General features: G+C 50.9%; 1 protein-coding gene across 11 annotated transcripts in view; it reads right to left on the reverse strand.

Annotated features, from left to right (window-relative positions):
• Positions 1-7,011: 7,011 nt before the first annotated feature.
• EIF4G3 (eukaryotic translation initiation factor 4 gamma 3) overlaps positions 7,012-13,749 on the reverse strand; it is a 104,861-nt gene continuing 98,123 nt past the window's right edge. For 9 of the 11 annotated variants that reach the window (XM_086476185.1, XM_086476186.1, XM_086476184.1 and 6 more), the window contains 5 exons: positions 12,888-12,986; positions 11,838-11,984; positions 10,548-10,629; positions 9,006-9,152; positions 7,012-8,053 (listed from right to left, as the gene is read on the reverse strand). In XM_086476185.1, the coding sequence (XP_086332311.1) occupies positions 7,872-8,053; positions 9,006-9,152; positions 10,548-10,629; positions 11,838-11,984; positions 12,888-12,986 (657 nt within the window). In that variant the 3' untranslated portion in view covers positions 7,012-7,871. The remainder of the gene's footprint in view (positions 8,054-9,005; positions 9,153-10,547; positions 10,630-11,837; positions 11,985-12,887; positions 12,987-13,749) is intronic. The other 2 variants (XM_086476183.1, XM_086476187.1) reach the window with 2 other exon arrangements.

The following is a 13,749-nucleotide window of genomic DNA, read 5'->3' on the forward strand; positions in this document are numbered from 1 at the left end:
CGCCACACTGCGCACCTCCCGTGCCGAAACAGCTCCTGCCGGTACGTTCCCGATTTCACTGGCTGTGCAAGCGCATCTTTGTCACCAAATTCGGTGTTAGTGCTGGCCTGCAGCTCCAAACTTCAGCTCCCGTGCTGTTTAGGCCTTGCCTCTGGGGTCATCACCCCAAGTTTTTGGTGATTTTTTTCCTTTTCCGTTTTTGCCTCAGCTTGTGCACTTGTTTTGGCTAAAAAGCCTTTTGGCCCACGGTATCCTGGCTCTGGGAGAATTTGAGCCTTTTTCCATTCCGGCCCGTGTCTGACCGCCAGCAGGCCGGGGAGCTCCTTCCCCACACCTCGCTCTTCCTCCCCTAAAGCTTCCCATTCTGCTGCTGCTTCAGCTTCTTGTGCTTTGAAAAAACAAATCAAATATTCTCTTACCTTAGATCTGTTTTTCCCTGAACATGTATCCAAGGGGGGGAATCCCTCGAGCGGGACCCTTGCCCTTCGGCCATGACGTTTCCCTGCCGCCATGAGGGGACAGTCGCTGCCGTTTTCAGCTTGACCCGATGGATTCGCACAGGGAGCGGCACAACTGTCCCGTAACCACCATAATTAACGTGGGTCTCTCCACTTGCAGGGCCCACACAAGCTGCCAGGGGCCTGTCACCTGCAGCACACAGGATGAAGCGATGGACCTACCCCTTACGCAGCGGTGTCGCCCTTCCCGCAGTCCCACACGCAATTCTTGTCTTCACGCTCAAGCTACTTTTTACTTGGGGATTTTTTTCCCCTTTTACATCTCCCGCAGAAACACTGATGTTCAGAAGAGATGAGGGGATGCCCTTCAGCCACAATTTCCCATTTGTTGCTGGTTCACTTTAGCAAAGACACAGGTCTAATCATCACCAGAAAAACTTATGATTCTCTTCAATTCATACTTACTTTTTTTTTCAGCAGCACAGTCCTGCTGTCTTGCAAGTCTTGCCCTGTAGTTCCTGTAACTCTGTGCAAAACCCGCTCCTTTTCTGCCTTCAACTCAAAAACGCACATTCTAGACATCACCTTTGAGCTCTTTATTCTTTATCAGCTTCCCAATAATTTATTCTCCGTACTTTTCCCAGCGTCACCTTACACCACCTCCCGGCTGATCCCTTGTTGCTGCCCCTACCCTTGAGGCTAACCCAGTCAGGTTTGTCTTGTCAAACCCTTTCCCCTTTTCCAAGGGCTATTCCCTTCATCTGCACACTTTCAAACCCACCAACCCAGTTTTACATCCCGTTTTATATCCTATTTTTATTTATTCCTAGCAAGTGAATAAAAATACACTTAAATACACCAAAGTTTGCTCCATTCTTGAGCAAACGGATGACAGAAATGCCACTGGAGCTGACCGAAATTTGGAGCAGGGAAACATTGTGGACTAAGCAGCCTCCACAGGCTGCTGCTTTTCTAGAGCCACTCTAATCTGAAATAGATCGTTATGGCTAATGAGGCAGGTGCTATCATCACTGGGAGACTGGCGCCTGGAAGTTGTGATTTTTTTTTTTTCCCTGCAGCACTTTGGGCACTCCAGTGGTGATTTATTTTACCCAAAGGGCCACGCCAGCGAGCCTTGCTGGGAAGACAGAAAACCTTTGGGTTGCGCAGGAATTTAAAGCACCTTTGGCCATGGCTCCTGCTTGAAGTGTGTGGTCAGCTCTAGCTGGCTCGCTCGTCTCTCTGTGGGAAATCTGGTCGATGGGCTTTTCTTCCAGATGGGTCACCCGCAGCTCAACAAATCCACCTTGCGGTGCTGGAGCAGGCCTGAAGAGCCAGATGCGTTTCCTCAGAGGACGGGTAAAACACTCACCTCCCCTGTTGTTGCACAGATTCCTTGCTGCTGACGATGCTGGTGTCTGCAAACGCCCAAAGCAGGGCTGGGCGGCAGGAGAACGGGGCTCCGCGCTGCCGCCCATCGCTGTAAATTCAGGCGCCGGTGGTGCCGCAGCCCTGCGGAGCGCTGGCGAGGCCGAGTGCCCGCTCCCTGCTCAGGGCAGCCGCTGTGGGTGAAGCGGGAGGTTTCCCAGCACACTGATGCACAAGTGTGACCGGCAGGTTGTTCGCTTTAGGCCGCCTTTAACGGCACAGAGCGTTGCACCAGGCGGTATTTCAGAACAGCTTATTCTGCAACACCAAAATGACCGATTTTTCTTCCTGCAACAGGACAAGGAGGCATGCAACAGCCCGCCTTTGCCGTTCTCCCCGCCTGCTCAGTAATACGAAGATTTCCTAGCTGAGAGCATCGACTGCCTTCCCCAAGCCCCCTCTCCCCTTTCCAATTTGCAACCCCAGCACAACCATCCCTGCAGCTGGCACAGCGGCTGCACGCTTGGACAAATTCCCCTTTGGGAAGTACTGAATGGAGCAGGAGCTGGTTTTATTTCTGTGGCTGTTTCAGGGCAATTTAGCAGCTGGAAATGAGGGAGAGACACAGGTGCCAGGATGACCAAAGCTTTCCACAGATCACAGTCGGGCATCCCCACAGCGGCACCGCAATCAGCAGGAGACATTTCAGCAGACCACAGTTCCACGATGGTTACCTGCAGGTGACAAGCGGATCCCCTCGGAAAACACAAGGGTAGAGAACTTCAAGTCAAGTTTCCAATTTTCCTGGAGTATTGGCAGGGATTTAGTCACGCTGCTGGAAGCTGAGTGGGTTAATCAATCTCTTGCTGCGGTTGCTTGCCCATCACCGTGGTTTTCCTGCATTGGCTCCTTGCGGGTTATCTGTCCACAGAGCTGGGCTGGCAGACGGGCAGCCAAACAGGATCCTCTGGGCCGAAGCCTCCTCATCCCCAGGCTCCATCCTACGGCTGTTGCAGCTTGCACGTGGCCGCCGGGCCACATCAAACCGTCGCTCGGGAGTTTCTGTCGGCGTGCGGCGTCTCGTGCAAGCCTCGGAGTCGGCACCTTATTCAAAGAAAGCGGCGTGCGAAGAGCTCACGCTCCTGCTGACGCTGCTTGGCTGGAGGTGCCGCTCAGCTGGCTTGGGATCAGGTAGCAGCAGAGGGCCAACACCTTCCAAAGAGCAGAAAAGGCCGAGCTCTGCCTGCCAGGCCGACTCATAAAGCGGGAGCTCAGGGCCTTGCCAGCCCAAACACCTCCCGAGGGCTCCAGCCCCACGTAGCGCACGGCAGTCCCGACCTGAGGTGCCACCACGGACCGACCTGACAGCCAACTCGCCTAGAGGCGGTTCAGTGCCTCAAGGCCAGAGGTGTTGGATCTCAGGGCACAAAAGCATTATGGGGGTGGGGTTTGATTTTGAGCTCGCTGCCCCCAAAGCTAAACCCTCTCACGTCTGTGAAACGCATCAAGTGAGCGGCGCCAGGGGCACGGCTGTAACAGCTTCTCTGCTCCGCTGCGAACGCTTCTGACAAGGCCACCAGCTCCCGGTCCCTTCGTCCGTACAAATGATTCATGCTGGAACGCAACGCGGCAGGAACAGCCACAGCCACCCTTTTGGCAACGAGATGCCAACACCTGCAATTGGTTATAAACGTTTTCAGGATGCTCAGTGAGTTACCGGGACTCTTTAGAGGCCCTGTTCTTCCTCTACCAGAAAAAACTGTCTATAGGCTTGGAACCGAAAGCTCTGTGGGCTGCAGGAACGCAGCAACGCAGCAACGACCAGCGTAAATTACCACTGGCTTGAACCCGCCTCGTGCACACTAAAACCTGTCTCTGCAGAGGAATCCCTTCTCCCGAGCCTCTCCTGCCGCGTGGCCTCTGGCTACCAGCTCCTGCCCCAGGGAGAGCTGATCCCGGGCAAAAGGTTTTTCCACACACCAAGGTCTGTGCTGGGACCTGAGGCTTCCTGAGAAAATAAGATGAAAACCTGAACATGTTCACACAAGCAGGCAGAGCGCGAGGCCTGGTGTCGGTGTATTCCCCGACCTCGTTCGCAGAAACAGCCGATCCATTTCTGAAAACGCTTTCCTAGAAGGAAACCAGCCGTCGGCAGACACCTGCCCTGCAAATTTGCTGTTTGACCGCTTCAGGTTTGGGGATGTTTGCAGTGACACACAGGGATGTAAGCGATGCATCTGCTCCTCCTTGCCGGTGCCTTCGAGAGCGCGCACAGCCTCAGCACAAGGGCTCCCAGCAGTGCAAATGGCTTCTAATGCAGCTCTTCCCTGCCGGGCTGCATTAACTCCCTGCCACGTTCACGAGCCTGCCCGGAAGATGCGGTTAAATGCCTTGTAAGACTAAGGCTGGGAGAAAAAACACCCCAACACACTCAAAACCTTTAGTATCCTCAGCGGGACCTTGCTGTGCCCCCTGTTTAGGCTTTGCTGTAACGTTAGGCAGGAGTAACCACAGCTCACCTCTCCTCACTGGCAGAAAATGGGGCTCCCACAAATCACATTCCCACGGGAACCTCTTTTAATTAATTATCCCCTTTGCTGTTTCTTACAGCTCTTTTTTGCATTTTAATACCCTTCAGGAGGAGACGCGTCGCACTCTGGGACCACAGGCTGCATCCCGAGGAGCTGCCACAGCCTGCAAACCCGTGCTGACCTAGAAGGCGGCTGGAAAGCAACCACATCTCGGGACGGGTGCAGGTAAGCGAGCGGCACGTGGTGAACAGCGCAAGGGGAGCAGAGGAAGCAGTTTTGGTCCCAGAGGGCTGTCAGAAACGCTCCTTGCGGCGATGCTTGTGGGAAGCTGAACCTCAAGGTAACGTACCCCCAGCTGCAGACCTCAAGCTCTCGCGCACAAACTGCTCACAGCACTCCACGTGCAGCTTTACTGATCCAGCTTCAGAAAATGCAAGTCTTGCCATGCTGCAAACCCACCTTTTCAGAGCCTTTGGGGAAAAACCCCCGCCCTTAAAACCTCCAAAAACTCCCTTCCTGGCACTTGCAGGACACTAACAGGGTGAGTTCTCACCTCCTGGAACACTGAACGTTAAGGGCTCAAAGGAGGGGACTTTCCCATCTCTCCTCTACCCGCTCACCGCTCCCACTCCCTCCAGCCTGTGGGTTTCCATCTCTTTCAGCCAAAAGGTTCAAGCTCCCCCAACAAATTTCCCTGCCCTGACACGCTCCGATTCCCGTGGCTGTTCCAAGGCTCTACAGCAATTCCTGCCCTTCTGATTCAAGGCGATTGATAAATAAATCTCAGTCCTCGCACGGCTCCGGTGTCACACGCTCATGTTCCCAGCAGGCTCCGACAATGCCCATCCTCGGAGCGAGAACGCACCAGCGCACACCCCGACTTGGCAAATATTTGGCCTCTTGCATACAAACTCACATCCGTTTAATTCAAGTGTTTAACTGCTACGAACTGTCACGTACCTGCTGCTCACGTTCTGGCTCAAAAATGACTGTGAGAAGCACCCCCACGACCTTCTGCAGAGGTTTAACCAACGCCCCTCGAGACCTGCTGGGCAGGGCTTTCGGTGCGGACGAGCCTTTCGGAGATCTTGAGCGCAGCCGGTGCCCAACTGCTGGGCCCAGCAGCGAGGCCGGGAGGGGAAGCGGCTGAGGAGGTGCTGGATGTTGTACAAGCAGATACATACATATGCGTATACCAAGGGTGAGAATTTTTTTTTTTTTTTTAACAAAACATCAGAGAAAAGTGTTTTATTGTTACTAAAAAAAAAAAAAAAAAAAAACCAACCCAAACAATGCTCTAGTGTTTTAGGCCATGGATTCTCTAGCTCAGATTCATGGCGTGGAACACATGTCGACAGGGAAAGTGTCTGGTGGACACCTCCCCTCCAGCCACAACCAGGCACCCTCCTCCCTTCCCCTTGGTGATCAAATAACATCCTTATGCAAGTACAGCAATTGTTTACATGTAAAAGTAAGATTAGGAAAGTATTTAATGTAGTTGTAGCCTTTTTTTTTTTTCCTTTTTCCTTTTTTTTTTTTTTTTAAAAAAAGAAGTGATTTAGCAGCTGGAAAGAAAAAGACAGCATCATGTGAGCAGCTAGCGCTGCACCGACCACCAGCAACTGCTCCACAGGTTACCCGCGGTCCACGGACCACAGTTCACGGACGACGTTTTAGGGCTTCACGAACTTTGCAGACTGTATCATGGTAGATGCTTCTTCACAGTGAGAGCCAGCAGGTCATCTTTGGTTGTTGAAGAGAGACGCACAAGAGACTTAACGTGCTCAGCAGCAGCTTGGCTTGGAGGGCTGCGTGGTGCCGAGGCGCGGTCGAGGTCCCTTTGGGCGCAGGGAAAACGCGCGCTCCGACCGCGCTGCCCGCCGTGGATCCAGACCCGGGCTGCGCGCGGACTGCAGGCACCCTCGGAGGGCTGGGACGAGCACCGCAGCGCTTGCTCCACCTCTTGACTCGCGTGGGGCGCTTCCCTGTCCACCCGGACGGCTCTTTGGGTTCCTCGGGCCCAGCCAGGCGACCGGCAGATGCGAAGGGCGGCGGCGGCGCAGGCCGTGGCGAGGGGCTGTCGGTTCTCTGCTCCAGCGGCTGCGGCCTCCGCCGCTGCCAAGGTCCCAAGTCCCCAGGACGACGCCACTGACCCAAGTCATGCGAGAGACACCGCGGCCGGAAAAAACCCGCGCTGGGTTCGGGCACCGACCGCCCAAGGCTGTCTCCCAGCCTCGCCGCAACGTGCCGGGAACCGAACGCGCCTACGCGGGACGGCAGCCCAGCCAGCTGCTCGTCGGCCATGAAGTTCTCTCTGCAGAAAAGGTCTCCCAAGCAGCAACCCCCCCCTTTTTTTTTTTTCCTTTTTTCCTTTTTTTTTTTAAACAACAATTGCTCTCACCCCTCTTTTTTGGTAGACACACAGACATACACACACTATATGTACACAATTTGGAACCGAGGGCCTACGCAACGAAAAGGAAGCCAGCACCGCTCAGAGATGGTGCACACATTCAGCAGCTGTCAAAGGAGAAGTCGTTTTACTTTCTTTTAAACTTGCAACGTTTGTCTTTATTTTGTTCTTTATATTTTGAAAGTGAAAAGAAATAGTATTGAGTCAATTTCTTTTTTTCTTTTTTTTTTTTTTTTTTTTTTTAAATATTTGTTCTATGTATTTACAAGCCTTAAAGTTGCTCTAAAGGTTCTGAAAGTATCACTAGTACTTTTTCCCCAGGGTAGCACTGTTTTGAATGAGTTATTTTCAGAGCACTCTGGTCCGCAGCGGTTTTCTCAAATGCATTTCCTTCCGTTCCAAGGTTATGTACGTTTGGATTACTATTTTCTTTTTAAATTTCTGAAGCAAGCTGAGAGGCAGGCAGAAAAATCTGATGACAATTAAAAAAAAAAATAAAATTGATCTCTTCCTCATCTAGCTTACCCCAACCCCCTTGAAAGTTTTGTCTATTTATCATGCTTTGAAACAAAACTGAGGTGCATATGAAGGGGAGGGAAATTTATTTCTCTGCTTTTGTTCTATGATACAATTTGTTTACAGAAACTGCAAATTTAAAAATTACACTGGCATTTGCAGTCCTTAAAATAATAAATTAAAAGTTTTCAACTTTTTTTTTTTTTTTGCTAAACAGATTTGTTTCGCTTTGTGTTTTTGTAAGTATGAGTCCTTGTTTAAAAAGAAAAGAAAAAAAAAAGATTAAAACAGAAAATATTTTCTATAAATAATACATGTATTTTGGTTTAGTGCTCCCGCCCTCAGGTTTGAAGTTTACTTTTTTTTTTTCAAGTACCTTTTTTTCCTTGTGATCACCTTTGTGTTTATCTATTTTTACCTCTCCCACTCGTGCATGTGTGGGGGAAGGGGGGGGTCTGCGCGAGAATTGGCCTTGCTGCACTGTGATTGGCGAAGACGTGAAACTTTTTAAAAAAATACTTAAACTGTTTCTTTTTTTTGTTTGTTTGTTTTTGTTTTTTTTTTTCCTCCTCTGTATTTTAAGTTTTAATTATCCTCCGACTCCTCTTCGGCCTCCCGTAGCCACGTGAAGAACGCCGTGACAGATTTCAGCGCTACTCCTTTCCCGTTCTGCTCCGCTGGGTCCTTGCTGCTCTCCCACTTGTAGAAGGCATCCTCTGATATCACCTCCTCGTCATACAGGCAATCAAAAAACATCCGCAACAAATCTGTGATAACGGAGGAAGGGGAGAGAACAGCTGTCAGTGCTGCGCCGCCGAAGGCAGCGGACAAAGCCGCGGTTACGGCTAAGGGGATTAGCGCGACCTTTATGGCAAGAGGCAGACCCAAGCAAGAGGAAGGCCCGGTACTGAGTTACTGCTTCCTGGCAAGCGAGAGGGAAAGCGGGTCCCTCCGATGCCGTCGGGTAGCCCTTGCTCTGCAGAAAAGGGAAAGCTGGGAAAGCAGCCGTGGGAACGTATTATCTAGGGATCAGCCGGCCGGCGGAATCCACAGCAGCCCGTCCTCCGCTGGCTGGACCGCGCAACCTGGCAGCCTGGCTCCCTTCCAGCACCCGATTTCCCACGGCTCAGCGGGGGGGGGGATAACGGGCAACCGGCTCCTGGAAGCTAAGGACGATCAAGTCGGGTGGTTTTGGGCACGCTCCGATTTTCTGCTGCAGACTCCCCGGGAACCCCCGTTTCTTCGGCAGTGCCCCCACCTCTCTCCCAACAACAGTTTTCTGCAGTGTCTCGGGGACAAAACTCAGCAGTTGCCCAACTCATTTTATTCCCTCCAAGTCCACAGGCATCTGTGGCGTGGGAAAGCAATTACAAAGCCCGGTGCTCTCATCTGTCCAGGTACTGTAAACTCCATAGATTATGTTTTACTGCTCTTTTTTTTCCCCCCTCTCAACAGGTCTGTCCTTCCTTCTGCATGGCTGCTTACAGGAGCAACCAAGAGAAGAGCTGGCCTCTGGCCAAGCATTTGAGGACCTGCGCTGCTCTAAAAGCTGGAATCTGGCTTCGCGGAAACCACCGTACACTGTTTTCTCTCATCTGCCACAGACAAAGGTAAGGAACAGCACCCCACGCCCTCTCCCAGGCTCTACTTTACTCTCACAGAAACAACTTCTCCGTATACTGTCACGGTACAAATCCCCAGCACAGAGGCGCCACTTACTAGGAGGCTGATCAAGTTTTACTATTGATGCTTGTAGTGCATAAAGTGCTTGTAGTTCCTTCTCCGTGTCTGAGTCTAGGTACTTGAGTAAGATCGGCACTCTCTGTTTGATAACAGCAGTGTCCACACGGAAGCTGGAAGAGTCCGCTGCGGGGAAGAGAAGGAAACAGGGTCAGCTTTGGTTCGTGGCAGCAGGCGCGGATCTTTTATTGCCCTTATTTATTCCAACAGAAATCACAGGTACAGGTTAGCGTGGAGAGAAAAGAGGATGAGAAACGTTATTTCTCATCAATGGCTTTTTCTGGAAGTCTTGGTTCTTCCAGTTCCCCAAATTCAACCAGTGTCTGCAGCGACCCTGGCCCTAACCAGCCTGCTGACACACGCAGAAGAATTACAGCTTCACTTTGCAGCGCAAATCGTGGTGCTTCCACAGGCAAATAGATGTCCAAAGTGCCTACAATGGCTAGGGCTAACATTTCGGTTACATAGGTGGTTTTTGGAAAATTGTATCCACATATGGCACAGGAAATCAGGAATATATAAAACCCACACATTAGAAGTCCATTGGCAACACGGATACATTATCCAGCAGCTTTAAAGCAGATCATGCAACACAACTAAGTGATATTTTGAAAACAAAAGGAAAAAACCCTCAATTAGAGGCAAGATCAAAATGTAAACCAGAAGACGACGTTCCCGATATGCATCGGGCAACTCCTAAACGCTCGTAATCAAATCCTGCGTCATTGCGCCTTAACACTAGGTGGCATCAGAAAGGTTCTGTTCTCAGGGAGAAGAAAGGAGCTGGGCTCCCTTTGCCCTCGCAACAAGCCGAAGTTCAGACCATTCTCTCCACCAAGCGCGACTCTTCCGGCTAAGGGCAGAACCGGGCGCTTTACGAGCGCAATTTTCCGCCTTGCCAGATGCCAACAGTAAAGTTAAAGCAAACAGAGTGAATGACCAGATGTTTCTGGCTGCAGCGCCTTATTCCAGCCCCCCTGAGGGCCTGAGGCTCGCACAGACTTGCAAACCCACCCTTTCCTCCATTTCCAGCTGTACATTCAAATAACCCACGTCAACCTTCTTTCCAAAACTGCAGCTTTGGACGTAAAACTATGAACGAGGCAGAGACGCAGGCTGGCTTCTCCTCTGCAGCCCACGCTTCCAACTCGCACGTGGCAATCTGCGATGGCAGAGCGCCCACACGTCCCCGCTGACACAGGAGTGGAAATGCTAATTATCTTAATAACGTCTAGCGCATTTCCACCTTCACGAGAGAAATCAATGAACAATCTGGCAGTACTCAAGAGTCGTCTGCGACGTCTGCTCACGCGAGGTCACCGGGACACGCCAGGGCCTCGAGAACACCGGCAGAGCGCCGGGCTGTCGCAGGGGGAACAGACATCCCGCTCTCGAGCGCTAGAATTCAATATGGTGATAAAAAACAGCCTCAGGGGAGGGGAAAGTGATATAAACCTGAAAAATATAAATCAAATCTTTGCGCGTGTGGTTTGTACGGTGTTTATGTTGCAAGTTACTCACCTATAATAGCTGCTTTACAAACTGCTGTCATTAAAGCTCTAAGGAATGTAGGTGAACTCATCTGGCTTTCATCTAGATTAGCCTGAAATCAAGAGTAAATGGACCAGTTAAAAACACGCCACTATGTGAGAGCGATCGCTTCCAAACTCCACCGCTGAGTTTGGCAGCAAGTTTGAGTTCAGCAACAGCTGCTGCAGGAGAAATCCCCTTCACCCCCTCCAACAGCTCAGCTTCCCCATTCGCCTCTCGAAACCAGCGCAGGTACCTCAACGTGCAACCACAGCTCTCCTCGATCAATACACCAGTGAACCGCTCCCACAAAGAGCCGCTTGTCTCGAGAAACAAACCGACGACACTTGGCTTTTACAACGCTTTATACGTTTTTCTAAAAGTTCTAGGGTTTTTCAAGAAATTTTACAGCGTGCTCCTCGGGTGGAGATTTGTTTGCTTTGTAGAAAAAATTCCGAGGACGCCTGTGTAACTTGTCCAAGACTACAAAGAGCCTGTGGGTGTCCCCAGATTTTCAGCGCTGCTTTTCATCCCCCTCTCGACCTCTCTAACAGCAGGAAAAAAAACCAACCAACCAAACAAAAAAAGACATTTCTAACATGTAGCTCCCGCAATAGAAATAACCGAAATGAAGCTGACCACGGTTTAGCTGTGAGCACAGACCTAAACAATCAGGTTGGGGATAACTTCAGCCACTAGATTAAATATCTGGCTTCAAGGATGCAGCCAGAGATAGAGGGCAAAAGATCAGTGGGTTGACAGGGCTTTTTTTTTTTCTCCCCTCCTTTTTCTTTATTTTCTCCTGCAGTGTCTGGTCCAATGCGCTGGGAAAGGTACACGTGCCCTCAGCAACTGCCCAGGATGGTTTTGCAGCACCGCAGGGCATGCGCCTGGGCAGGGGGGAACTTGCACAGGCCATGTTCCGAAAAGCCATGAGAAGCTTTAATCCCATATTTTGGGAAGAAGGAATGTAGCACTGTGCTCGGTCTGAAACGTAGTCAATAGCCAGAAGCAACGTATTCAGTGCCAAAAAGTCCACCGTATTTAAAAGTTACACAGTTGTACGTTAATATAGCTAAAATTCTTTCTTCCTAAAGCTTACTATGAAATAACCAACTGATTATATTTTAGATTTTAATTCTTTGGGAGCACTGATTGCTCCCACCTAACCACCTCGGTGTCCTAAGCCTTGGGAGGAGCCTGCAGAGATGCTCCTTTAGGTGAGAAAATATTTACAAAAGCCGTTACAGCGTACAGGAAGGGCGAAAACAGTCTTTGTACCTCTACCCAGTCAAAGATTTGTTCATCATTCGCCTTGTCCTCAACAATGAGTTTTTCTAGCTGCTTGCTCAGCTCTTCCGCAGAGAGTTCTTTCTCTGAAAGTGCTTCTGAGGAACTGGAACAGTCGGACTCCGTGAAGTCCAACTTCTGCAACGTCAGAAGGGACGAAGAGAATTAGTTAAAGGTACTTTCCTGTGCTGAATTACACCAAATTGCGGCAGCAAGCTGCCCTTCATTCTGCTTTCCTGCATCTTTCAACTGCTAAGGTATCATTACAACGATTTAGATACTTTTTCTGTCCCAAAGATTCGAAAGCAAACACATGGGAATGACATTACCCAGCAAAGACAACCAGGCACCTCAGAGCAACTCCAGCCCTGTGCGATACGAGCACGCACAAAATAAAGCGCGTGTTGCTCAACTAAAACGACGGGGAGCTGGAATGCAATTCCCAGAGCTGGCGTTCGCTCAGAGAAACCGCAGCCAACGCCCCAAGTCATTGCAAAACGCGACAGAGGATCTCCAGTCCCCTCACCAAGCCCCAGGCCTCGGTAACCCATTTCATCTCCTGCAGCGCAGCACTTCCTAAGTGCTAAAACAGGGCAGTGGATCACTTGGAGCTCCAAACGGAGACCTCCGGCTTCTTCCTTCGGAGCTGCAACGTGCCCTCTGTCAGGCCTGGCTCCTGGCGGTTCTGAAACCCCCCGGGATCGTAACGCGAGGTGGGATGAGTGGGTAATCGTGACCGTTTACCCTGGCCCTGCCGCAGATGGTCCGTCCTTGCTGCAAAACGCATTCTCGAGTTCCTTCCCCCCCAGCTGGAGAAAAAGATCTCCCAGAGGAGGCCAGCTGATGGGAGATGCGTGCCTGGGATCGGAGGGGACAAGCCCATCCTCCTGCCATTTCAGAAAGGAAGCGAGGGAGATGCTTTACCCCCCGGTCCCATACCAACTACGTGTAAGAACGGGATGGAAGAGGATGAACAAACGGGACGTGGGCCCAAGAATCAGTGTGCCAAAATCATTAAGCAAATGCTCGCTCTGAACTCACTTGTTCCGTGAGAAAGGTATGTACATCCTCCCCTTCGGGTAAGTAGTCCTTCCAACTGAGGCCAGACTCCCTCCATAAGGCTCCCACTTTCTTATGGCTCTGAAACACACAGAGTTTGTTCATTTTCAAGACTTGAGAGACAAGCAGGGGGAGCTTACACACGCCGGAGTGGTGCAGCTGTGTCAGGAGAAATAAAGAACTGTTCAGCCACCAAACAAGACGCCTAGCAATGAGGTGAACACGTCTGGAAGTCCCGTGCAAGAGAAATCACATATGCAATCCTGCCACAGCTCTACACATCTTGTCAAGTGGTCAAACGCCACGGTGATGGGTAATAAACAAGGCATAATGTGACACGTGGGGTTTGCAACAACTTCAGCCAGAGGTTACCTACGGCAAGTGACGCGTCTGAACAAGGCCCGGTTTCCCACGGCCGTGACACACAGCTAGCAGTTAGATGACGTAGATTCATCTCTTGACTCTGTCATTGACTTACGCCGTGACTCATTCTCCCCCTGCCTTGACATTAAGGCACCAGCAAATCAGCTACTTTTAGAAAATAATTATTTACACGGCTGTTTTCTGTGCAGAGCTCAAGCCCCAGATTCAGCTACGTAACACCAAGTTCACTCTTCAATTCCTAGAACTCGCTGCGAACCCTGAGAAAAGCGCCTTCGCGGCACCCACAGTCCAACCTCCCGCACCCCCTAACGTCACGCTGACCCTGCAGCGCCCTGCCTGAGACGGCACCTACACAACTCTGACAAGAATTGTAACATCCAGCTCTTGTCACCCGAATGCTTTGCCAAACCTGTTACCTTGCAGCACCTGCACAAGGGGGATGGCTGCGCAGCCCAAGCTA

The sequence above is a fragment of the Leptosomus discolor genome, chromosome 20 (genome assembly GCF_034619465.1).
Source record: "Leptosomus discolor isolate bLepDis1 chromosome 20, bLepDis1.hap2, whole genome shotgun sequence".
Classification (NCBI taxonomy): Eukaryota; Metazoa; Chordata; class Aves; order Leptosomiformes; family Leptosomidae; genus Leptosomus; species Leptosomus discolor.